The 27,389-nt window shown below is 37.3% G+C and overlaps 1 protein-coding gene across 1 annotated transcript in view; it reads left to right on the top strand.

Annotated features, from left to right (window-relative positions):
* LOC117665644 (cytosolic phospholipase A2 epsilon-like) overlaps positions 1 to 27,050 on the top strand; it is a 55,443-nt gene extending 28,393 nt beyond the window's left edge. Inside the window, exons 7-21 of the mRNA XM_087876029.1 lie at positions 3,109 to 3,151; positions 6,259 to 6,322; positions 7,035 to 7,201; positions 7,885 to 7,977; positions 8,569 to 8,606; positions 11,997 to 12,132; positions 12,954 to 13,090; positions 14,045 to 14,267; positions 14,846 to 14,960; positions 15,856 to 15,993; positions 18,451 to 18,558; positions 19,738 to 19,926; positions 22,555 to 22,724; positions 24,159 to 24,345; positions 26,696 to 27,050. Coding sequence (XP_087732155.1) covers positions 3,109 to 3,151; positions 6,259 to 6,322; positions 7,035 to 7,201; positions 7,885 to 7,977; positions 8,569 to 8,606; positions 11,997 to 12,132; positions 12,954 to 13,090; positions 14,045 to 14,267; positions 14,846 to 14,960; positions 15,856 to 15,993; positions 18,451 to 18,558; positions 19,738 to 19,926; positions 22,555 to 22,724; positions 24,159 to 24,345; positions 26,696 to 26,910 — 2,023 coding nt within the window. The 3' untranslated portion in view covers positions 26,911 to 27,050. The remainder of the gene's footprint in view (positions 1 to 3,108; positions 3,152 to 6,258; positions 6,323 to 7,034; positions 7,202 to 7,884; positions 7,978 to 8,568; positions 8,607 to 11,996; positions 12,133 to 12,953; positions 13,091 to 14,044; positions 14,268 to 14,845; positions 14,961 to 15,855; positions 15,994 to 18,450; positions 18,559 to 19,737; positions 19,927 to 22,554; positions 22,725 to 24,158; positions 24,346 to 26,695) is intronic.
* Positions 27,051 to 27,389: the final 339 nt, after the last annotated feature.

Genomic DNA, 27,389 nt, shown 5'->3' with positions numbered 1-27,389 from the left:
ACTGGAATTATTTTCAGTCTATACTACTTAAATTTCACTATTTGTATGGCATATTTGCATGGGACTACTTCAGACCCCATTCTGTGGTGTCTGACATACTGCAACGGCTTAATAGTTTTTAAAATTGCTTGTTGCAATTGGTATGAAATGTTGCCTTTTTTAAAAAAAGAGAGCTTAAAACTAGACCAAAATAGCAAGTTTAATTTACTGGACTAAACCAGGTTTTTTAGTTTTAATTATTATAGATAACTGAGATTTTTAACATTCTATAGTGGCATCCATCATGTAAGTTATTATGAGCGACTTATTGTATACTGTATATGACAAAAACAGCCCAAACCAAACAGTCAATACTACTTAGTGCTATTGAATAATCAGAAGTTCTGTTTCTTACTTACTTCACTAAATAAGAAACTGGAACTTCACATTGTTGATGTTACCTAGTTGGGTAATGAAATGACTGCAAGCAAACAAACAAGCTTAGAGAACATAAACAGAAGCCTGTTTAAACAAAAAGAGGAGGAATTGTTAAGAATGGCTTTAGGCCAATGGTCCCCAAACTTTCCATCTTTGTGGACCGGTAGTGGTAATAGTGGGTGGGGGAGGAGGGATGGTTCTTTGCAGGCAGTGGGCTTGCATGCTTCCATGCACATCGTCATTTCTTCAAGTGGCGGGTGCCCGGGCCTGCCACTCACCCAATGGAGCTTCGCACACAAGTGCGCCAGGGATGGGTTCTACTTACTTTTACTAACAGTTCGCAGTGGGAGCACATGCGCAGAAGCCTTTTGATGATGTTGGGATCAGTGGGCGGAGCCTCCCACCAGTTTTACTACCGGTTCTATAGAACATGTGCGAACTGGGGACAACCCACCACTGAAGTGTGTTCACCCACCACTTGTACGGCCCATTTCTGAATGTTACCAGGCCGCAGCCCAGGAATTTAGGCCATGTTGTATTGAAAGTGAAAAACTTGTCAGAGTAGGAGGGCAAGTTCATACAATTCAAATGAAATAACGCACATATATTTTTATTATGCATTTTGCTGGATGCTTATGTCTCTTTAGTCTGGGAATCTCAAGCAGAAGACTAACTAGTTTTGAAAACAATGAAACTCACCCTGTATATATTTACAAGTACATCTGAATGTGAAATCAGCTTTCAATAGTTGGCTAATGTTATTTTTTTATTGCATTTTTGTAAGCCACCTTGATTATGCATGCAAGTAAAATTGCATGATATAAATAAATTCAGTAAAAACAAAATAGTATGGGTTATGCATCTTTGAATACATGTTATGCAAAAACAATGACCTCGGAAAGCTGGAAACTGTAAGCTTTTCCATAACAGACTTCCAGCAAGAATAGTGGAAAAAAACCCACCTCTGCCCAATCCTTATTCAAAAGTGGTTCTTTTGATGCAGTTTCTTAAGAGTCAGGAGACTTGACTGTCGATAATGGCACTTAGGTCTTTTTTTTTTTTAGCACAAAAAAATGTAATGAAGCTTACTGTATGATTTGGGGCCAGTCACTCTCTCTTAGTCCAACTTATTTCAGAGGCTCATGAATGAAAATTTTTTAAATAATAATAAAAAAATGCAGGTAATCCTTGATGAAATGTTTGCAGTTACAATTTAATGAATGTTTGAAGTTACAATGCACACCCCAAAAGCTACCCTGTTTCCCCAAAAATAAGACATCCCCTGATAATAAGCCCAATCGGACTTTTGAGGGCATGCCCTAAAATAAGCCTCCCCCTGAAAATAAGCCCTCCCTGAAAATATTTAAACGCAGAGCTGGAAATCAGGTAAGATGGCAAGAGGAGCCCCATCTCACTCCACGTGCCCTAAAATAATAAGACCTCCCAAAAATAAGGCCAAGCGCTTATTTCGGGGTTCAAAAAAATATAAGACAGGGTCTTATTTTTGGGGAAACACGGTAAATAGGAATCTGTTTCAAAGTTACAAACTTTGCAGCACTCCCATGGTCATTTGCCCTTACAACCAATCACAGAGATATTGCAGCACACCCACCCACTCACCTATTTCCCTCCCATCCTGTCTGACCAGGTCCTCAGAGGTACTGGGCCTGCTTTGCTAACATACTGGGTTTCATGCACTCCTCCCCACTCAACCCGTCACCATTCACTTACTTACCTTTTGATGAGCTCAGGAAGTCAGGGCAGAGAAGACTGCTCCCATGCTGGGCTTTTTAATTAGTTTGACTTACCCATTGCCTTTCTACTGTACTAAATAGTTAAAGTAATTCCCTAAAAGGTACTCCTTAGTAAGTACTTGGGGTGTCGAGGATTGTGGGTTAATTAGATGAGCCACCACTAATGTTTATAGTTTAACATTTAGAGTTTTAGCAGCTGTATAGCCTCAAATAATGGATAGTTGTGCCATTATGATGTAAGTGATGGTTCACAGTAATATAGTAACTTAACAATCAAAAATATTCAAACCAATAGAATCTAATATATAATAAAATTCCCTATGTTTCCATTTCAGTTTCTCATTTGTCAAAAGGGATTGCAAATGATGATTAAGTATGGAGTAAAAAAAATATACATTTATTAATTTATTTATTAATTCAATTTGTATGCCGCCCCTCTTCGAAGACTCAAGGCGGCTCACAATGCATTTAAAATCATTATAAAAAACATTTAAAAATTAAAAACATTAAAACTCATTCACACCATTCATGGCCGGATCTCGCCGGATCACAAGAGCGAGATCAACGGCCCCAGGCCTGCTGGAAAAGCCAGGTCTTCACTGCTTTTTGGAAGGCCAATAGAGTGGGGATGGTCCGGACCTCAGGAGGTAACTGGTTCCAGAGAGCTGGGGTAGCCACAGAGAAGGGTCTACCCCACAGGCCCACCAGCCGGCATTGTTTAGCTGACGGGACCCAGAGGAGACCAACTCCTAAAGGAACTTGTATCTAAATGAGCCCTAGAGAATTTATGTCTATGGAGATTTTGAGTCATCCAGGTCATGGTTATCCCAAGGGTACTTTTTCAAAAGGCAACTGGACTTTGTTTTTCCATAGAGAATTATAACAAACAAACAAACAAACAGATTATAACTCTATGTTCTTTGATTTTGTTTTGTAGCCCAGATCATCCTGAAAACATCATTACAAATGGAGTATTGGTGGTAATCATGATTTATTTTTAAAAATATTTTCTAAAGTGATTGAATGCACAGCACCTATTAGAGAGCAAAAGTGAATCAGAAACCACAGGATTGCTTAACAGTTGCAACAATGTTGTATGGACTGCAGCTGATATAGATTTGGCATAGCTTAGAACAGAGTGTCAAACTGGCGGCCTGTGGGCTGGATGCGTCACACACAGGCTACGGTCACCCTAGCTCCACAAATGGGAAAAACATTGCGAAACATCACGTGATGGTAATGTGATGCCGCGAGTTTGACACCTGTGGCTTAGAACAAGGACTAGTCATTAGGCAACCCATAGTTATCTGTTTCTCCAGTGCACCACACTGGCTGGTGCAAAGAAAAGTGTAGTAGATCTTTTACCAATACCCTGGGACGGAACAGTGGGGCTACAACTTGCATGCCAATCCTTGCAACGAGCTAGAACCTTAATCTTTGCAATGAGCCCATCTTTACAATGAGCTGGTACCTTCCCTTAATGGGAAGGCAAGGTTTAAAAACATTTGGAATGGACTCAGGGTGGCAATAAAAAAATGAATATTCTAACTAAGGATATGCAAAAAATGTGCAAAAACATTTAAAATTTAAAATAGATTGTTTGAACTATTCCAGATCTATTCTGAGCTTGAAATAGCACAATTGCAATCCCACAATATTTCTAGAATTAGGGTAATAAAGATACTCTTTTTTGAGAGTGAATCAGTCTGAATTCAAAATGTGTATCCTTAATTATAGCAATAACATTGATATGATAAACAAAAACCTTGCTTCATATCTAAGCCAGTCATAAAATTAGGTGGAATTGCCTTGAACCCAAGATTAATCTCATTTAATCTCATACTGATAGTGGGAGTTTAAGCGGGAGGGAATTGCCATGGCCATAGATTCTTTTCATAACACAGATGGGATAGAGATCTCTCTTCCTCAATCCATCCCAATGATTTGAACCCCATTAGGTCTATCCCCTGAAATCAACAGTGTTGGTAACGGACTTAGCTTGTCCATTAGCAAAGTGCATCATAGGGACTCATGGGCCATTTAGTTAAAGTAAGTACCATATTTTTTGCACTATAAGACACACCGGACCATAAGATGCACATTAGCTTTAGAGGAGGAAAACAAGAAAAAAAAATCTGCCTCTGCCTCCCAGCATCCATCCAGTATTCATCTGGCTAGCGTCCTTGCAGCAAACAGCAAACAGCAAACAGCCTGGTCAGCTTCAGCATGTTATCACAGCCCTAGCATGTGGCTCATCAGGGCTCTGCTCTGATGCACCCACCACTGGTCAACTGAGCTGAGCTGCTGCAAATGGCGGTGGCGATTGGCAGAAATTGGCGGTGGTGGAGAATGGTGGCGGTGATTGGCAGTGATTGGTGGCAGCGGCAATCCCCACCACCTAGAACAGCTGATCGACGGTATTCCGGGAGGCCAATCCAACTACTGATCAGCTGCTCCAGCGTTCCCTGGTGTCAGTGAATAGCAGCAGCGGAGACAGGTGGGTGCGCCGCTACACCAACCCCCCCCCCGCCGCAATATTCATTCTATAAGACACAGACATTTCCACCCACTTTTTTGGTGGGAAAAATTGTGTCTTATAGTGCGAAAAATACAGTAAATGCTAACCTTATTCTTTCCAGCACCCAAGATTTTTATAGTATTGGTAAAATTTAATACATCACACTTTTTCCAAGTCTCCTCCTCCTCCTTTATTGATCATCCCATCTTCAGTTGATTATTTTCTTCCTAACTATAATTGAAAACCTATGTGACAGAAATATGTGACTCAGAATAAGATTATAATTATGGTATTTCATTCTCATGTGTCACAAACACTGTTATGTGTTGCATTTCCATGGTTGTTTTAAAAAAAAAGTAGGATAATTTTTTAATTAATGAATCAGGCAGCTTACTCCAACTCATCAGGCATCTACCGTAGCTGTGGGTCCAACAGCTTTAGTCATAGTATAAAAGGTCAGGATAAGTATTGTCTTGTGACAGAACCATAGCTCAACAGCATAGCACAGGTTTTGCATGTGCAAAATGCAAAGATCTCATGTCTAACCCATAGTACCTGTGATGGAATGTGCAATTGGAAGATTGGGGAAATGTTGACAATACCTATGTGGTTTCTCAGAGATGAGACAGCACATTCTAGAAAAGCGCCCTAAACAAGAGACTGCATAGTCCTGAACTGGATGATAGAGAGAGAAAAAGGTTCAAGGTGGCCATACTCTAGAATCTCCCAGGACATATCTATTAGGTTAGAAAACTATAGCTTTAGTCTAGTGAGATTTTGTCAATTAGATATAAATAAAGAAAGAAATGGACTTGACTGAATCTGTGTCATCCTTAGGCTGGGCCTGACAGTACCTCCACTTAAGGTAGCAAGTGATCTGGAGATGAGAGATCAGTGATTGCCAATCAGAATAGGCAATATAAGAATAACAAATAATCTGATTTAGTATAAAACAGGCTCCTTTGCCCAAGATAGTATTAAATCTCAGGAACTATGTGTCTATTCATGTTATGAGATAGCTTCTAGTGTCATAAAGCTTGGGAACATGCAAAGTTACCCATTGATTTACAGAGTTCTGAGGAGCACAGGCATACCATATCTAGGCTGAAAAATCTGGATGAACACTAGATGGCAGCAAAGACATAAAATCCCTAATTCTCAGCTGCTAGCTAGGGGTTACTCACATTTTTACAGGCTGGAGGAGGCACCATTTATAGATCACTATAGACGTGTCATGTATGCAACAATTGATGTTTCTGATGGTGGTAACACATTTTTGAAGCACTTCCATTATTACCCACATATATGTGGGTCATACTAATGAACGTATCTATATAGTCATGAATTTCTGATTCCAATTGGTTGAGAGAAATAGAAGAAAGGAACAGGAAATTGGAGGAGCAAAAACCAATAGAATTTCTTTGGGAAAATATATCAGACGAAAAGAGAGAGTAGCTGAAAAATTAGAAACTTCATAGGTTGAGTAAAGATTCTTGTATTAGTTTGAATAACAAAATAGGATTCTTGACCAATAAATCTTTGTGTAACTGATATCCATTTTTCTTACAGTCACGGGAAGTTTCACGTCTGGAAGTCAGAGTGGATATTGAGAAACTGAAGCAAAAATTCACAAGTGAGGTCATTGCATTATGAACTGGTTTTCCCTGGGTTGCTTTGGGTTAGAACTAGGAAGGCTAAGATGCTATGTGAGATGGGAGGCATATAATTTAATAAATAAATAAATAAGTAAGTAAGTAAAAATGACCCGTTAGTTATTCCAACTTTCAATGGATGCATTCAGAACTGTATAGCAGTGTATGAATTTATCTTATAGCCCATACAGTGTATGAATTTATCTTATAGCCCATTGTCCTTTCCTGAATGCAAACAATAACTCCTAAACCCACTCTGAAGGAATTGTCATTTCTTACCACCTGCAATACCTCTGAAATGACACTAATACTGACAAAATGTCATTTCTGAGGCATTGGGAGAAAATGTGGAGCTTGCCAAGATGCTGATTTGGATCTCTGCCATTGCAAGTATGGTGGACCACTTTCTTCGAGAAAGGTCATATACACAAGCTCCTCTGTCATTTATGAAGGTAAACCCCCTTTGAGAAACTGCTCTTGAACAAAGAAAAATATCACTTTTGTTTCCTTGGATTTATTTCTCGTGAGATGCTCCCTGCCTTACATTTTAAAAAAATTGTTAAAAGAAATGAATTTGCCTTGAAAATTCAGATTAGCGGTATTCTTTCTACTCCAAATTTCTGGGAGTCTTATTAGCGGAAGCCTAGAAACGGTTATTATTAATATTGTTTGTTTTTTATTCTATCCACGTAGAAGGTGATTTAATCCTTACAGTCAAGGGTTCTTTTGAAGAAACACAAAAGATTTCATTGGGTCCTGATTCCAATCAGAGTAGTAGTAACATCATTCAGTTTCATTGTATCAAGAATCATCAGTCAAATCTGGAGATCACACTACCTACAAAAATATATTGGTCAAAGGTATTGTTATCATGGATAGTACTGCTTCAATGGTTATATGGCTGAAATAAATGATAAATGTTTTGATAAATTCTGTTATCCCAAATTAATGTTTCTTAGCCACAGCAACTTTAAGATGTGTGTACTTCATCTTAAAGCTATCGAAGTTGAGAAACTCAGTCCTGAACCCACTTACTCAATTTGATTTGTTAGATTGAGAAAAAGGACTGATTTTTAAAACATTTTTCTAGGACAGTTCTTTCCCAATTTGTCTCAAGGATGAAGGTTCCAAAATACAATCTTGATTTTTGCACCACTTTTTAAGTTTAAGTTTATATCCAATTAACATTTTCCATCTGAGTAGGGAGCCAACCAGTCTCTATTACAATTTGCCAAATATTGTAAAACCTATTTGTGAGAGCTAGGGCATCCTCTAGAATAGATTTGGAGAAAGTGAATTAAGCTGCTAGACAGAGCAAAAGGTGGGAAAATTCTGATTGCAGAAGTGAATGCTGGTTTGCACCCTTCAGAAATGTCATTTATTTTTTATAATAAAAAATATGTCTGTCTGCCTGTCTGTCTATCATCTATCTATCAATCATCTATCTATCTATCATCTACCTATCTATTATCTATCTATCTATCATCTATCAATCTATCTATCTATCCATCCATCTATATGTATCTATTATGTATCTATTTAGCTGGCTTCGTTTAAAGGAAACTCAAGATGTACTTCTACTGTGATTTTGCCTTTGACTGAACTTCCTTTACAAGAGAAAATAATGCTTGGAGAGGTGAGCTCCTTTTCTTAATGGAAACGATGCATGAATTTAAATTGGAATTTAGGAACTATGAAATATGACAGCTCGGAGAAAGATTTATAAATAAATACACACACACACACACACACACACACTCCACAGGTCAGAACCTGTGTTCACATTTTGGGGATCCTCCTGGACTATTGACTGCCAACATATATATACACAACAGACATGTACACTTATTTTGAAATAAGACTTACTGAGTAAGTATGTATGTATATATTTACAGTAACTATAGGCTGCCTCAACTCCCATGGATTTGAACCACCAAAATTCTATGCCTGCGATTGTAGAATGATCTGCTTCTAAAATTACACTTTCTGGATTGCTAATAATTGTTTCAAAAGAAGTCCCATAAAACAAAAACAACTACAGAAGAGGAATATTTTTGTGAATAGAAAATCTGTTGTTAACATCAGATATAATTTCAACTGTATAGTAGATCTAAAACTAAAGTTGATTTAATAACAAGATTGGATTGTTCTTTATCTTTTTCTAATTACAAAGGTATAGGATAGTGAATGATATGCCTAATAATCTGTTAATTCCTTTGATTTTCAGAATGAATCTTTTGATCTACATGTGAAGACAAAAGAATGGTAAAATATCAGCTTTTTAAGATAATAAAGGAGCAACATCTTACATCATTTTATTTAAAAATAAGTTTCTCTGATCTTTATTCAAGGAAAATTATTTTTAATGAGACTGAATACTTAAACCCTATTGAAATTAAGTATGTAAAGCTAGTAATGTCATTTAAGTTTTGAAATTCCTAATATAAAAAAAATGGTGATCTATTGTTTTACCCTATTGCAACTGATTTCTGAGCAGTCTGAATATTTTTTAACATACAATGAAATTCCGCCTCCATTGCTGTATGTTCCATTCCCTTTGAACCTACTTCATCCTTCAAGTGCTACTGTATATTCCAATTGACTTACGAGGTCACCATTATACCTCTGATTCACATTTACCTTCCTGTGCTAACAATTCATGCTCATTTTATTTCCTTTTCTCACTCTGAGCATTAAATGATAGACAATGAAAGACAATTATAAACAGTTGAATACTACATCCAGTTTTGGTCACCACATTACAAAAAGATGTTGAGACTTTGGAAAAAGTGCAGAGAAGTACAATTAAGATGACGAAAGGCCTGTAGACTACAACATATGAAGAACAGTTGCAGGATTTGGGTATGGCTAGTCTAGAGAAAAGAAGGGTTAGGGGTGATATGATAGTAATGTTTCAGTATTTGAGGGGCTGCCACAAAGAAGAGAGGGTCAACTTATTTTCCAAAGCACTAGAGGGCAAGACAAGAAACAATGGATGGAAATTAATCAAGGAGAGAAGCAACCTAGAGCTAAGGAGAAATTTCCTAACAGTGAGAACAATTAACCAGTGGAACAGCTTGCCTTCAGAAGTTGTGGCTGCTTCATCACTGGAGACTGGACAGCCATTTGCAGGAATGGTATAGGGTCTCCTGTTTGAGCAGGGGTTGGACTAGAAGACCTCCAAGGTCCCTTCCAGCTCTATTCTGATTAGATTAAAGCCATGAAATCAATAAACCATGTTCTCCCTGTCTTTTCTAATTGTACAGTGCAATAGGGCCTATTGTAGTAATACTTCAAACTTCCTTTGCAAAACACAAGGCTTTATCTGATGTTTGTACTCCTGAGGTTTGTTTTCTATTTTTCCAATTCCACAAGGTTTTACGAGTCCCATCATGTAGATAATCCTAATCATATTTTGAGAAACAAAAATGTCTTTAGTCATTCAGCTGTAGTATTCTTCTTTCCTTTTCTAGAATCTTCCATGGATAGGAAGTATGGATTAAAAAAACCCCACCTGTGTTCTTGACCTTCCTCTTAGATGATCCAGGGAAGTTCTTCCTAGCAATGTTACATGCCCCCACATGAATTGGCAGAAGGCATAATTTTATTTATTCAATTACTTTCTGTACTGCCCATGTCAATCAGTGACTTGCTTCTTCAGTTCTTTTACCGAAGGTCTTTTTTTTAAATCAGAACATAAATATAAGTTCAGAGGTTTTGTTTAATTTCATCTCTGTTTCTTAAAGTGCCATCAGTCTAAGTCTTTATTTCTTTTTCCCTTTTCATATTCTCATTTTACTAAGCTTTGCTTTCAGAATACTTGTTTAAGATTGCCCTTGAAATCCATCTGCTAGATCCAAGTGAGAAACACTTCTCAGATTTCTCTGTTCATTCAGTGGCCGTACTTTCTGAAAATTGGAGACTTTATATTCACGGCCTTTGCTTTCTTAGCAAAAAATAGTCACTGACTCATTCATAATCATAACCATAAGTTTATTTGTCAAGCATATATAAGATAACAGTATAAACATAATATAAAAGTAAAACATAATTTGAATACATGAAAAGAGTAAGTAAAAAGGAATATTAGGACAGGGACGGTAGGCACGCTGGTGCACTTATGCACACCCCTTACAGACCTCTTAGGAATGGGGTGATCATGGTGGGCAATCAACATTTCTCAGATACAACCTTTGTAATCACCCACTGTTAAGGAGATGAGCTTCCTTCTCTCATACCTGAACACACCACATAACTTCTGTGATCATTTCCTTTTCTTTTCTGACTCTTCATCCTGTAACATCATTAGCAAACTCCTACTTGGTTGCTGAGTAACCTTTGGACATTGAGCAGACAATGCTCGATTTCCTTTAGCTCTTCAAAATAGGCTGGGTCAACATTCTGGAGATTCCAAGAAAGTTCTTTATTGTCATGGGGGGGGTATTAACAGATTCTGTCCAAAACTTTATTGTCCCTTTTTAAGACAAGGATAAGGAGGGCTCTTCTGAATCTCTCTGCCACATTCTCTACTTTCCCACAGCTGAGTAATTGTTATACCTGCCCATCTCCTTCTCAAAGACAGAGGGAAATTCCTCTGGCTTTTTTCATTAATTTTTGTGAAGAAGCCTGTAGAATTGATGACTACTTTGTTACCTATTTTGGAACATTATTGGGAGTTGCAGATCGTCTTTTATTTTTTTTCTAAGTTGACTGATGGTAAAAATTGGAACTCCCTGCTGTTGTTACATCCTGACATTTCAAGAGATCTGGAAGTCCTAAATATTTAGTCTCCATCCCAATCTGTTGCTTTGCAAATATTGTAAAAGTGGAGGCTACAGTAATATAATAATATCTAAAGCAAATTCTATTTCTTTGTGAATTCTAGTTAGCAATTCTTAAAATGCCCACTTAATGGTAAATATAAACCATCTATCTATCTATCTATTTATTTATTTTGTCGAGTACATATTAGATAATATACAGTTATAAGCATGAATTGAATACATAAAATGAGTACAATTAAAGGAAACATTAGGACAGGGAAGGTAGGCACTCTGGTGCTCTTATGCACCCTTACAGACCTCTTAGGAATGGGGTGAGGTCAACAGTAGACAGTTTTAGGTTAAAGTTTGGGGGTTTTGGGATGAAACCACAGAGTCTGGTAGTGCATTCCAGGCATTAACAACTCTGCTACTGAAGTTATATTTTCTGCAATCGAGTTTGGAGTGGTTCACTTTAAGTTTGTATCTATTGTGTGCTCTAAAGTATTCTATATTCTATATATATAATATATATTGTATGCTATAAAGATAAAAACATCATCCCATTGTCTCTTTTTTGCTGTTCCAAAACATTGGACTTACTTACTTACTTCCAATCATGTCTGGACAGCTTCCAATCAATATACATAATGTATATGTAATATTAATCTTTCAGGATAAACTCCAGTCATAAGATGGTGACTGTGGCAACAAAATGTTAAGCAATTAATAAAAATATTAATATTTAAGTTGCCACAAAATCCATGTTTCTTCTTATGCAACAAATATTGTGGTTATACTTCTGCAAATAAACAGTATGATAATCTGAAGACTATTTAGTTAGTTGATATGTTAATAGAGGATGGATTGCAAAATATAAATTATTATATTTCAGGCCTAAAGAACTAGATGAGCGCTTAGGGTATGATTTGTGTGCAGAAGAACAAGATTTCCTAAGGAAGAGAAAGAAATACGTTGCTGCTGCCCTCAAGAAGACTCTTCAGCTACAAAAGGAACTGAAAGATGATGAGGTAGGTCAAGCAGGGAAAGGACAACCTTTACAACAGTTTCTCCAGGACAGGACACCTCTTTTGTTAGGCAAGCAATTCTCGCTCAACCACTACCCTTTTCAGCAACCATTTGAAGATATAAATGGGCCTCACATGACTGTTGCAAAGTCCCCATAGTCACATGATTAGGATATGGGTGCTTTGCAACTGGTGGACATTTATGCCATCTCTGCATCCCATGGCCAAGTGTACATCAGTTGTATGCTTCACATCTGGCTTCTGAGAAACAAAGTCAATGGACAATCTAGCAGTAAAAAATCACAAGTCATGGTCATGTGATGTCACACTTAGCAACTGTGTTATTAACTATAGTCCTATCACTGAAAAAAGCTTCATAGCACAAATTCTTTCTTGATGTTTTGCTTTTGGTGCTAATTGAAATGTGGGAAGCTAAGGAAGCTGCCAGGATTGACAAGCAATGTAGAGACTGCTGGAGAGATGATTGTTCAATGAAGAATACGGCATTCACATGCACCTGTATGCAACCTCATAATTAAGTAGGTAGGAGGAACACCACCCTCCATTCACAAGCATTCTCCAATGTACAAGCATTTATGTTCCTTTCCAATAAATCTAAAGTAAATTTCTTTCATCAATTTGAATGAGAACTGATAGGGAAAAATAATACTAGAGCATTTTCCTGTATAATTTCTGTCAATGCCTACAATGAGAACTTGCCTATGGTACATCTGCTCAACCTTTTCAATTTTAATATTTTTTTCTCCTGGAGCAATGACTAGCAGCTTACTATTTCTCTCACTCTGCCCTTTGGTGCTCAATAGGTACCAGTAATTGCAGTAATGACAACTGGTGGTGGAACCAGATCCTTTACAGCAATGTATGGAAGCCTTCTGGGTTTGCAGAAACTGAATCTATTAGACTGTATTACGTACCTTACGGGTTTATCTGGCACAACATGGTAAGGAGGATTTTCTTTTCATTTACTATGTTTCATGAACCGTCCAATATACAGTGTGGTGGCATTACAATGTTGCAGAAAAAGTTGAGAACAATATGTAAGACAATAATTTTAAAACTTTGCATACCACAATCTCCCAAATGACATGAATTTATATAACCTCCACCTTTTCCATGAATAAAACTACTGATTTAATTGGGATGGGTTTGGGCAAGAAATAAATATACAATTTTTACTTTAAAATTATTTTTTAAAAAATAGAATTACATTGTAATCTATTTATCAAATGAACAATGCTAGAAGCTTACAGATTCATAAATAATGTCTCATTGGAATTAAGTCATTCCCCCCCCCCACTACTAGTTAGAATTACAGCTAACAACAATTTGTAGTTGAGATGGATGTGCTACACGATTCTTAGTGTAAAACTGGAGAATATTCTTAGGGGCAAAATGTTCAAGAAAGAACCAACCACCCACTACTCACAGCATCCTCTCTTAATGATGGTTTTTCCCTCCCCGTTTTTCCCCATTAAATTTAATGGCTCAATAAATAGGGAATCTGTGGATTAAATTTAATGGCCCAATCAATAGGGAATCTATGGAAAAACTAAAATACTGAAATTTCAGTATAATTGATCACTGTTATCAACTTAAATAAAAAGTAGTGTGACACTCAAGGGATAATGTTATGTGGCATTGCAGATACTATATTTTGAATGCTGCCTCTTCCATGTGGGAAGCCCTGGATCACTGTTATCACATTTTTCAGAAAGCCCTCTTGAGGAAGAAAAGCAGGGGAACATTATTGTATGTTATTATTATTAATATTATTGTAGTCCAAATTATATTTAAACCTAGCAATAGTGTTACTGTTTCTGAAAGTAAGGTTTCCATGCTGTTAGTTCTGTGCTACTCTTACATTTTATTATTATTATTTTCAATAAAAACTTAGGACCATGTGTAAATTATATGAAGATCCTGACTGGTCACAGAAGTACCTGGAAGAAGCCATTAACAAAGCCCGAAGACAAGTGACCAAATCTAAATTTAACTGTTTTTCCATTGATAAACTGAAGTATTATTACGATGAGCTTAGTCAAAAAATCAAAGAAGGACATAGCACTTCCTTTATAGACCTCTGGGGCCTCATCATTGAGTCCATGTTTCATGATGAGGTAATAAGCCTTCATATTAATTAATTGGGAGATATACGCAATGGATGTATGCTCTGAAAAAGAAGTAACCTAATAGGTTACTTCTTCATATATTATGCAGTTGTTTATGGAAGTTAGGTAAACTATGTCACAAGCTGGGAGGGTTTTCAAAGTGGATAATAACAAATATATGAAAGATTAATCTCTCAGGGATTATTAGCCACATGTATTTATGGTCAGGATTAAAAGTTGCACGAGTGGGCAGTGAGAGAAGGCAGCTGACCTAAACATTCTGCTTTTGGATAACCTGGAAATATTTGCTCTTTGTGGGAACTGGAGTGTTTTGTTAGATGATTTTTTCATTTGGCATAGCAAGGCTCTTCCAGTGTTCTTACATGAGGGTTAACATAGATATGTAACACATGTAAGTTCCTATACACAGGTAATTCTTCCCCTACTCCACTCTATCTTGCTTATGGTATAGCAAACAGAGAAGGACTGTATGTATCCTTGTTATGTTAAAATTCAGACTCTAATAAAACTGGGACATCTGTGGACACCTGCTGGTCAACATACATATTTTTCTCTCTCTGTCAAAGAAAGACAATCACACCCTTTCTGATCAGCGGATGGCCGTGAATGAAGGTCAGAACCCTTTCCCTATTTACTTGGCAGTCAACCTAAAAGACAACTACAGTGCTCAAGATTTTAAAGGTAATGCTGTATTAAATGAATTCTGATATATATTGAGTCATATTATTCTGTATTAACATTTTAATGGCTTAATGCTAAAATATAAATACCATATTTTTCGGAGTATAAGACGCACCTTTTTCCCCAAAAAAAGAGGGTGAAAATCTGTGTGCGTCTTATACTCTGAATGTAGCCCCGCCCAGCCTCGCAAACGGAGATTTCAGAGGCTGAAAGAAGCCTCTGAAAGAAGCTTCAGAAAAAAAGCCCCTGAAAGGCTTTTACCTAAAATAATATGGCAAGCAACAAAAGAAGAATCAGTAAAGGTTCTAACCAAACTATGTTAACCAATCTAGAGAATGACACAATAATCAACAGATTGGAAGAGGTTAATCTACATACCAATACGAAAGGAGATTGAACAGAGTACAGATAGTCCTTCAGAATAAAAGCCTCTGAAAGAAGTTTCAGAAAAAAAGCCTTTTTTTCCTGAAGCTCTTGTTTCGGAGGCTTTCAGAGGCAAAAAAAAAAAAAAGGGTTTTCTGAAACAGAGTTTCAGAAGTTTCAGAGGCAGAAAAAAAAAAGCAAGGCACAGAGCTCACAACCAATGAACCTGTTGCTAAAATTCACCTCTGGAAACAGCTGATTCCGGGAGGCGGATCCACCCACCAATCAGCTTTTTTCCTATTTCCTCCCCAAAAACTAAGGTGCGTCTTATACTCTGAAAAATGCGGTAGGTGAGCATTTTTTCACCTTAGAAGGGAACAAATTCTCAGAGAAGGGAACAAGTTCCTAGAGTAGGATAAAATTCCCACTCCCAGGGCAAAGCAAATAAAAAAGAAAGAACAGCTTATGTCCTTTGGTTAATTTTGTAATTGTGAATGTCTAGGATATATTAATGGCCGTCTTCTGCTTCCAGAATGGCTAGAATTCACTCCTTATGAGGTGGGAAGTATGAAATATGGTGCCTATATTCGTTCAGAAGATTTTGGAAGTGAATTTTTCATGGGACGACTGATGAACAAATTCCCAGAAATTCGGATCTGCTTCATGCAAGGTAAATAAATAAGTAAACCATACTGTAAACAAAGGGAAGCTATTGTGCAATGTAGTAAATTGCCTACATTACTTTTTCCCAAGAAATTTATGTATGTATGAATGTGTGTGTGTGTGTATGTATGTATGTATGTATGTATGTATGTATGTATGTATGTATGTATTATATTTACATAGCCTCCCACTCATTCTCAATGACTCTGGGTGGCTTACAAACAATAAAAAAACCAATATAAAAGAATAAAAAACAGTAACCCCTGACTCCCCGCAAGACAAGGTGTGTAAGGACTTTATTTAGATGAGCCCAATCAGACTGCAGCAACCCAGAACAGCAGAAAAAGGAAATAGAGCATCTATACAACATATTCCAACAAAATGGGCTTTATCAAAAAGTCCTTGACCACTCAACCCAATACAGTACAACCAACACAAACCCTAAAAAGAATTACACTGCTATACCTCAAGAATATCTCAGAAACCACCAACAGACTACTACAACCACATGGAATTAGCATAGCACACAAGCCAATTAAAGCCCTTTAAAACATCCTAAGCAAACCAAAAGACCCAACAACCCAGAAGAAAAAAACGGAGTCATCTACAACATACAATGTAAGGATTGCAACAACCACTACAGTAAGACAAACAGGCAGGTGACTAGCAGAATGCATCCATAAGCACCAAGTAGCAGTCAGAAGACATGATGAAAATTCTTTAATTTCAGAACATATAGATAGATTGAAACATAGTTCCAATTACGACAATGTGACCATCCTAGATCAAGCCTAGTCCAAAAACACCAGGGAATTTCTAGAAGCCTAGCACTCTAACAAATCAGCCCTCAATAGACACAGAGACATTAACAACATATATAGATTATGCAAAAGAGAGTATCATCCAGCCCAAAAACTAACAAAAAAACCAAGCACCTCTCCAGCAGCAATCAGCACCCAGATCAGCATAGATTAACTCCAAGGTTAACATCAGAACAGCAATTAAGGTAACAATACCCCAATCAAGAAACTGGAAAAAAACCCAACAATAAACAGTCCAATCAAAGAATCTCCTGGAGATTCAAAGACCACCCCCTGACAGGCAAGCCACTAGAATATAAACTAACAGTAATAGCACTCCTTACTAACTCTGATGATGTTACCTCGTTTGGCTAATGAAGCATCTGCAAGACAAGAAGTAAGCTCAGAGAGCCCCAAGGACCTCTCATGTCAACCCTGAGCTACAAATATTCTCCTTTATTAATCCCCACTTCACCAGTCATTAAAAAAAAAATCTTATGGGTTTCACCATAGTTGTATTTGATTATTTCTACTCTGCTTCCTATAAATTTCATACAAAATATTTAATGTGATTTTACTTTTGATGGGAGACCATTTTTCCCCCCTGATCAGTTGACCAAGCATTCAAAATGTGAACTATCAATAGGGTGAGTGGTAAATGTGCATGAGATTAAAAGAAATTCTTGTACATTTCATAGCTATATAGAAATAGAGATATTTTGGCAGATATAACCCAATGCAGAACTTAGTCATAAATGAATTCCTCTTAGTTGATCTCCCTTAGAGTACCTCCAGAATAAAATTACATTTGCTTGCTCTTTGGAAGAAGGGGGCATGATGGCTTAGCAGTTAAAGACCCTGACCTTATCAGTTGGAAAGCTAACAACCTGGATTCGAGGCCCGAGTGCCGCACAAGGGGGTGAGCTTCCCAGCAGTTTGAAAGCAAGCAAATGCAAGTAGATAAATAGGTACCACTTTGGTGGGAAGGTAACAGCATTCTGTGAGCCTCAGTATATAATCATGTTGGCCACATCACCGCAAAAAGGGTCTTTAGACAACACTGGCTCCCTTGGCTAAGAAACAGAGCTGAGCATCATCCCGTAGCCTAGACTCAGGGATGACTGGACTGGGGAAACCTTTACCTTTGCTCTTTGGAAAGTTTTCTCCCAGTGTATTAATCTGTACCTATGCTTGAATACTGTTGTGCATGTAATTGTATGCCCATATTTGGAAACTCTTCATTCAGGATTCCACAAATGGTATTTGGGTTTTGTAATGAAACATGGCTATAGAAAAAAAAATGCTTCTGTACACAGACTGAATATTTTTTTCCTTTTCCAAAAATGTGAGTCCTGAGGTAATCCATAGATTTATTGCTTTCTGTCTGTTTGTTCAGTAGTTTTTCATAGGTATCTGAAGCAGCCTCAAGGATTACTGACTTTGTTTTTCTAATTGGTCAAGTTATAAAGCCTTTATGGTTGTCTAAAATATATTTGTGTAACCTCACAATTCTTGATTAGAAATATCTGGAAAACTCAGAATGAGGATAAAAGCTGCAAGCTGAGATTTTAACTGCAGTGGAAATGAAATAATTACGTTTTGACACCATCAATTTAAGACTTTATTTACATTTATTAAACCAATTATTTAAATATATTTGACAGGTATGTGGAGCAGCATCTTTTCTTTGGATTTAATCTATTTCTGGAATATAGCTAATGATTCAGAAGAATTCTGGTATAGGTGGACAAGAGACAGAATACAAGACATTGGTAAAGTGATTTCTTTTTTCCCTTCTTGTCTTTCCTGGTTTGTAAATTTGTTATTCTCCTACCTTTATTAAGATTAATGAGTTCATCTCGGTAAGAAAGGACATGTTTCTGTATTGATTTTATTGATTTTAGTTTAGATAAGTTTGGAAATGCTTGCAAAGTTTTCTCCATTATTTTGACAAGTAGAGTGAAATCCCTAGTCCTTTTCATGCCTAGCCCAAGTTATTACAGTTTAGATATATGCCCTTCATCAACCAGTGATAAACCATTGTTTGACAAAGTTTTGAGCCAGTCTTTCCCAACTTGTCTCTTTGACCATGTATCTTTTAATTGGATATGCTAAAGATCCCTTCTTTTCATACTGCATGCCCGCTAGAATGTGTATCTACTAATCAGGGGTGGGCTTCAAAAATTTTAGCAAGGGGTTCTCTGCCCGGTTGCTGGGTGGGCTTGGTCATGGTGGGCATGGCCTAGTCAGCCTCCTGCTCCATGGCAGGGAGGCATTTTTGCCCTCCCCAGGTTCCAGAGACTTTCCTTGAGCCTCTGGGAGGGCGAAAACGGCCTCCCCAGGCTCCAGAGGCCTTCTAGTACTTCCGGTAGGCCCATTTTTCACCCTCCCCAAGTCTCTGCGCGTGCCCTGCACTTACCTGTATCCAAAACAGTCCACGTGGGGGACTTCTGGGAGGGGAAGGGAGGGGTGGGCGGGGCCAGCCAGGAGTGGGATTTGGGGGTTCTCCGAACTGCACCAAATCTTAGCTAGTTCTCCTGAACCCCTGCAAACCCCCAGCAGCCCATCCCTGCTGTAATGCTATTTTAGAGGCTCTGTTTTCTAGGGATGCCATAGTCAAACTATCAGGAATTTGGTAACTAAGTCACAGTCTAACTAGTCACTTTAGAAAGCTGTAATAACAATAGTCCCTAACCACCTCTACATCTATCTTTCTCTGCAAAAGTCCATGACTCTCCAAGATTTTTGCCACTATAATATTTATTTTTTTTACCACTGCAGTATTTATTATGCAAATAAATATACAAATATTTGAATGTGAACATTGAGAACCCACTTTTTGCACAAATATAATCTGTTGGACCTCCTATAAACTGTGATCTTGTTGGTGCCCACATTCAAAAGCCTGAGTATAGTCAAAAGGCATGAACAATTCTTTCTGTCTTTTACAGATGATTCTCTTCTACCTTCAAAGCCACATGAGCTGGACTCTCGACTACTCACTTACCAAAGTCAGCTTTCCTCTACTGTCCGAGGTGTCTTAACTGGACGCCCAACAATAGCAGAATATCCTAATTTCCTGAGGGGCTTTCAGTTTCATGATGAATACTTGAAGAATGTCCATTTTTCTTTGTGGAAAGGCACAGTATTAATTTGTGATTTATCTTGGCTTCATAAAGTGTTCTTGGTATAATATTTAATTAGGATGTAGCTAGCCACTTCCACACTTGTGAATGCTGATCTTTTCTTTCCACATTTCACTAAGGATAATGGATAATGTAGCTTAGTGTTAAAGGATCTACTAATTCATTGAAGTTCTGCTTCACTTCACAAGGTGAAGTGGAAGGACTGTTTCAATCTGAACCTGACTACTTGCTCCACCGAAGACATTTTGGAAGTGGAATGGCAGAATGTATATTAAATGCAAAATAAGTTGATCATCTTTTGCTGCTTCTGTTTAGATGACATAGTACTTTACTTGCATATGTTGTTTGTGGCCACATTTGTGCTTCATGGGAATATCTGTAGGATATGATTTAAAAAAGTCAAGTTGACCACTATGATGGTGCAACACAAAATGATAGATGCAGCTCCCAGACCACTGTAGTAGCTGCCATCTTTAATTTTGGGTTTGGTACTTTAACAACAACAACAACACCCCATGTACTTTAGATTTCTCTTCAATATAGGAAGTAGATGCTTATATCATCACAGCATTTGAAAACAATATCTACATGCCTATTTTCTACAAAACCCTTCTCCAGTTTTTCAGGATTGAAAATACTTCTGCTAGTTAATTCTCTTTCACTTGAAAAATGGGGTTTAAAAAGTTTCAAAATAAATAATTGGAATTCAAACACTGCATTTAATTTACAAATAGTATATTAATGTTATAAGATGAAATGGAAGAATCATTTATTAAATAAACTGATATCAGTAAAAATATCCAGTTATCCTCCAAGGAAGTTAATATATAAGAACCTTTGGGATATAGAAGTACATAAATCATTCTGTGCCATTTTCAGGCAGGGGTGCAAACTCTTGCTTAAAATCTTGGAGAACCTCTACTGGTTGATATCCATATCATCAACAGACGGATCAATTATCTGATTTACTAATGCACCATTTCCTGTATTCATACATGCACAAATTCCATTGGGCTGGCAAATAATTATGTTTGCTGAATTGTATTTGAATTAGTCAGGGCACAATTTTCTGGTCAGATCATAGCTTCAGAACTCAACTCTAAGGCTAGATTTCTGGGATTAAAAAACCCAGATGACTATTCAGTAAGGAGTTTAATGTTTTCATTTTTTTTGTTTGTCAAATTTAGAAACCACTTATCTCCCTCGCTTTTATCTCTTGGTTGCCATCTAGATGCAGCCGTCTAGATTTTTGCATCCCAGTTCTGGTCTTTATAAGTCCAGTCCAAACTCTACCAGTAAATTGAATTAGGTTTCCTTCATGTCCTACATGTTTCCACAGTAGAAAACTGTGCTTTATTATGAGAGCTGAAATAAAATTTCATTTGGCTTCTAGATGTAATGTAGAACTATTTTGTCCTTCAAATAAAAACTGCAGATTTTTCTAACTAATACTGTGATGCTATAGAATAGAATAGAGATAAAAGATAGTTATTTGCCACTTAGAATTTAATCTAAATATAGTCGATCTATAGGCCCTTGCTCACTGGTGGGATTCAGCCAGTTCGCACCACTTCAGGAGAACTGGTTGTTAACTTTCTGAGCAGTTTGGTGAACCGGTTGTTGGAAGAAATCATTAGGGCAGAGAACTGGTTGTTAAATTACTTGAATCCCACCACTGCTTAAAAGCATATGATGGTCATAAAAAAGTATGTCCCTGATAAACCTTTCAAGTTTCTAAAATTTGGGGTGCATCCTCTGGAGATCTTTTATTAGTTCAATTTATATGCCGCCTTTCTCCGAAGACTCAGGGCAGCTTACAATGCATTTAAAAAACCATTATAAAAATATTTTAAAAATTAAAACATTAAAACCCATTCACACCATTCATGGCCGGATCTCACAAGATTGCAACACTGAGATCAACGGCCCCAGGCCTGCTGGAAAAGCCAGGTCTTCACCACTTTTCGGAAGGCCAATAGGGTGGGGGTGGTCCGGACCTCAGGAGGTAATTGGTTCCAGAGAGCTGGGGCAGCCACAGAGAAGGCCCTCCCCCACGGGCCCGCCAGCCAGCATTATTTAGCTGACAGGACCCGGAGGAGACCAACTCTGTGGGATCGTACCGGTTGCTGGGAGCTATGTAGTAGAAGGCGGTCTCGAAGATAACCTAGCCCTGAGCCATGTAGGGCTTTAAAGGTAATAACCAACACCTTGAATTGTGCCCGGAGACCAATAGGGAGCTAGTGCAGCTCGCGGAGAATTGGTGTAATGTGGGTGTATCTAGATGCACCTACAATAGCTCGCATGGCTGCATTCTGGACCAACTGTAGTCTCTGAACACTTTTCAAGGGTAGCCCCATGTAGATCTACAAAAGTTTTTGCCTTCCTGCAATGTTAAATATAAAAAGAGGAAAATGTTATTTAAAACATAGCTGGAAAATAACTGCACATACTATACTATAATGAATTTTAAGATATAAGTATAAACAAAATGAAGTTGTTGTCTTACCACTCCTGCTACTTTTTAGTATATTTTTGAGCACTCCTTGGACATTACATGCAGCCAATGGCCCAAGAAACGTTGTGTACTCTAGAGAATATTGACTGGAAATCTCTGCTTTTCAGATACTGTGCTGGACTCTCAACCTAACCTGCTGATGGAAACAGCAAAGCAACCTTTGTCTCTGGTGGATACTGGGTTTTTCATCAATACAAGCTACCCACCTCTTTTAAAACCAGAAAGAAGAGTGGATGTTATATTACATATAAATTATAGTGGAGGAGCACAGACTTTTGTAAGAGACAACCTACCTTTAATTTTTTTCTTTTTACATTTCAGTCAACTCTGAACTCCATGATATTTTAAGAGCACCTTAATTTCAGAAGAGATATATTTGCCTCTTTTGTATTAACAAATTAGCATAAATTATATACATTTTTTAAAAGTCAAAGTTTTACTTTGCTTTGGATTCTTGTTTATTTTGGAAAATATTATTTTAGTGAAGAATGTGGGTAGCCCAGAGTATATTAATTTTAAATAGGATAGGTTTTTTCCCTGTAGAAATTTTATGAGTTGGAATTTCTATGAAACTTGGATTTTGTGGGTGTGATAAGTACTGCTGAGAAACCTTTATAGTATTCTGGATTTTAAGCAGTGTATTATAATTCATCATTTGAATTTTCTTCTCTTCTTATATTGTAACCTTAACAGTTTCCTATCTGTTAAATATGGACTAGATATATCAATTATTATTCCTACAAATGGTGCAAATATTGCAAGTGTTCACTATGGACTGTATATATTTGAAAATGTTGAGAAATATTCAAGTTTAGACTTTTTGAGGTCTTCAATAAGGATGTTCCAGAGAGTTATGATGTTACCGTTTGTTTTTCTTATGTTGCACAGATCCTAAGTCCTAGGATATCATTTCCAAGTTTCTAAACATTTATGTAATTTTTTTGGTCCTGAGTTCACATCCAGTATTCGTAGCTTATACTTTAATATGATCAACAATCCACTTTAAGGTATTAACTCATATGGAGCTGAATCCTTGGGGATATAGTATATGATGACATGTTTAACCACTACAACACAAAACTAAGACCCAGTTTTGATAAAACTGATAATATTAGTATTTGAATCACAAAATAGAAACTTTTTGTTATAACGGTCTGCTTATCGTAGATAGAAATGTGGTAAAATGAGAGAATTCTATACAGGTAGTTCTTGACTTACGACCACAATTGAGCCCAAAACTGTTGTCAAGCGAGGCATTTATTAAGTAAGTTTTGCCCCATTTTACGATCTTTCTTGTCACAGTTGTTACATGAATCACAGCAGTTAAATTAATCTGACTTCCCCATTGAGTTTGCTTGTCACAAGGTCAAAAACGGTGATTACACAAGCATAGGATATTGCAACCGTCATAAATATGAATCAATTGCCGAGGAGCTGAATTTTGATCACGTGACCATGGCTATGCTGCAACAGTTATGAAAAATGGTCAGAAGTCACTTTTTTTCAGTGCAGTTGTAACTTTGACCGGTTACTAAATGAACTGTTGTAAGTTGAGGACTACCTGTATATCCCTGTAAAAGTTACACTACAGCAATACTGGACAGTATGTAGCGCCAGGTGTTTGTGTGCCCTGTTTATTTATATTTGTTGGTTCATAGTTAGTTTTTCTTAATACTTGACTTTGAGACTTTTTGATAATTTATTCACATAGAATCTGGACCAGTTTTCAAAATATGCCTCTGAGCTGGGAGTCCCATTCCCCAAGACAGAGATCAGTGAGGAAGACAAAAATAACCTGAAGGAATGTTATGTTTTTGAAGACACAGAAAATGCAGCTGCTCCTTTGGTGCTATTTTTCCCCCTGACTAATGATACTTTCAAAGTATTTGAAGCACCTGGTAAGTTCTAAATGATTATTTTGCTTCCCAGCATAGAATAATAAGATAGTTATTATCTTCCTAAGACAATTCAAACCTATCCACTGCACTTAAATGTTCCTTTTATTTATTACTCATATTGTGATCACTATATCCAAAAGATGAATTGACCATGTGTCACCTGCATTTAAGCAGGTAATAAAATAATTGTTTTTGGCTTCATTGTCTTCATTATGCAGCCAATCTTCCAATTAATAATGTACATAATGGTACACAATATGACTTTGTGTATCATGCTAAATCATGCCTTGTTTTATCTATAGTTTTGTTGAACATGCTAAGTCATCATGCTAAGTCACAAGCTGTGCTTGGTAAAGGATAATACTCTTGATATCGTCCTACACTTAACATCATCCTAAATTTAATTTGCAAATCAAGCAAGACTTTTTCATTCCCCACTTTTTGTTCCTACTTTTCATTGATTAATGTAATAACAAGGAAAAACACTTAAAAATGAAGGAGATACAAAATGCCATATTGGTAAAGGAAAATATTTTGCATTATCAGGTGATATCAATTTAAGCAGTTTCTTGGATGCTTGAAGTTTATTATCTCAAATGTTAGCATTGTTGAGTTGAATGTTTTCTCTTCGCACACACTTCTATCATTTCAAGGTGTCTCATTCTGCTCAGATTATAGCATTAAAAATATGTCCAAAAGCCTAATGTGACTGTTTTAGCTACTGTAGACCGAAGCAAATATTTTTTAAGCTTTAGACATTGAGTAGACTATTTATATTATACACGATACATACATAACTTTAACCCTAACCCTCTAAGCAATAAATGTGGCATCTCATGGTGACTTCCTTCTTCCTCTTTCATTAAAAGATCTGCAAAAGGGTTCCATTTTCAAATCTTTCCAAAAATTGTGAGGAAGGGTACCATTCATATTTCTGGAGATACAAAGCTGTTCTGTGTATAGGAAATAAGAAAAAATGTCCCTTTCCTTCTTGTATCACTCTTAGGGAGATACCTTCAGCATCACCATTCTGGCTAAATGTACCAGAATAATTGGTTTTACTTGTAGTCCTTGAAATACCCAAGTATCATGGAATTTTCTGGGAACAGGAACCGTGGCTACAGAATATTACAAGGCCAGAATATCTTATCAGTCAAATGGATAGCAGTATCACCCCAACATAAAAGGCAGTTGAATCAAAGAGACCTGTCTTAATGTATTTCCTGATAATTAGGGTGTTAAACAAGATAATTCTTGTTTCCTAGATTCTATTACCTAACCCCTTTACTTTCAATAAATCTGACTAATGAAATTCTATGAGAAGTTAGTGTTATTGGTTATGAGTTACATGCTTAACAGCAGAGACTAGGTGCCATCTATGATCATTGTGAATGAGTTTTGATGTGATTCTGTAGTTTCGTACTCTACAGAAAACTAATTTATAAGGATCCCAATATTATATTTATACAAATGAACAAAATAATAGGTAGTGTTTAAATACGACCGATGGTAGTAAACCTATCAGATTCAAGTGAATGATTTAACTGAATCTTCACAATTATTATTTTTATGTATTTATTTTGTTAAGTATGTATTAGATAATACATATAACTATAAGCATGAATTGAATACATAAAATGAGTACAAATAAAGGGAACATTAGGACAGGGACGGTAGGCACGCTGGTGCTCTTATGCACGCTCCTTAATTATATCCTAGATCTATGATGGCGAACCTATGCCATGTGTGCCACAGTTGGCACGCAGAGCCCTCTCTGTGAGCACGGGAGCCGTTGCCCAGCTCCACTGCACATGCACGCAGGTGCCTCCCACTGGCCAGCTGATTTTTGGGATGCACAGGGGGCGTACCACATGCAGGGGTTGTGCGTGCATGTGTGGGGGGGTCAGTGTCATCTGCGCATGTGCAGATGTGCAGCGTGCACATTCCGGAAGTGTGGAAATGGGCCCATTTCAGGCCTCCAGAGGGCCTGGGGAGCCTGGGGGAGGCCGTTTTCACCCTCCCAGATGCTCAGGGAAAGCCTGGGGAGCCTGGGGAGGGCGAGTGGTCATAGGGGGGGTCATGTGCATATGTGCAGGGTGTGTGAAGGGTGCACGCACATGCGTGAGGGGTGCGCATTGCATTATGGGTGCCAATACACACACACGCTTTCGCATGCATGCACATGTGCTTTTGGCACATGAAGAGAAAAAGGCTAGTCATCATTGACCTAGATCAACCTTCCCTGAGCAGAAATAAAATTGAAATTCAATAATCTGAAAGGTACCAGATTGGAAACGCCTATCTTACACCTATGCTTTATTGATGGAAGTGTTGCTTTTTTTTATTTTAGGTGTGGAACGTTTGTCTACTAATATGGAAGAGGGCAATGTGGATATCTCCAGCTTCTTTTCCCCATTTGGGACAAGGGAGGTGAGCTTCTCAGAGGACAATTTTGACAAACTGGTGAAATTAACAGAATACAACATCCTCAACAATGAAAGCAAGATAATTGAAGCCTTTCATGCTGCAGTGCAGAGGAAAAAATATCAGAAGAACCAGAAATAACAGATATCAGTAATACAACACAGTTCCAAGATATTAACCCCTATTAATTTAGGAGTAAATATAGTGTCTAATATATGTTAATATGTTAATGGTTGTAACTGGTAGACTTCTAAATAAAATGCATTTTACTTTTTTAAAAATAGCATCTGATTTAATTACTTAGCTGAGATTGAAGGTCATGTTGCCTTTTTAGTTGCATAGACCTGACACTTCCTTTCTGTTTTTGACCAATGTTTTTTTCCTTCCTGTTTCTATTTGCAGTTAACAGAGGTTACTCTGGACTGCTTTGATATTTATTTAATTGACTGTGTGTTCTGAAGTAGTCTCACAACATTCAATGGTTCTACAAGATATGCAGAGAGATTAAAATCTCCATAATTATAAGAAAAATAAAAATGAGCCAGTCTGGTGTAGTAGTTAAGGTATCAAGCTAAAAACCAGGGAATTGTGAGTTCCAGTCCTGCTTTAGGCACAACGTC

Source organism: Pantherophis guttatus, chromosome 1 (genome assembly GCF_059756535.1).
Source record: "Pantherophis guttatus breed Tessera chromosome 1, ASM5975653v1, whole genome shotgun sequence".
In the NCBI taxonomy this organism is placed as follows: domain Eukaryota; kingdom Metazoa; phylum Chordata; class Lepidosauria; order Squamata; family Colubridae; genus Pantherophis; species Pantherophis guttatus.
The sequence above is the reverse complement of the archived record's forward strand: the minus strand, read 5'-3'. Positions and strand labels throughout refer to the sequence as shown.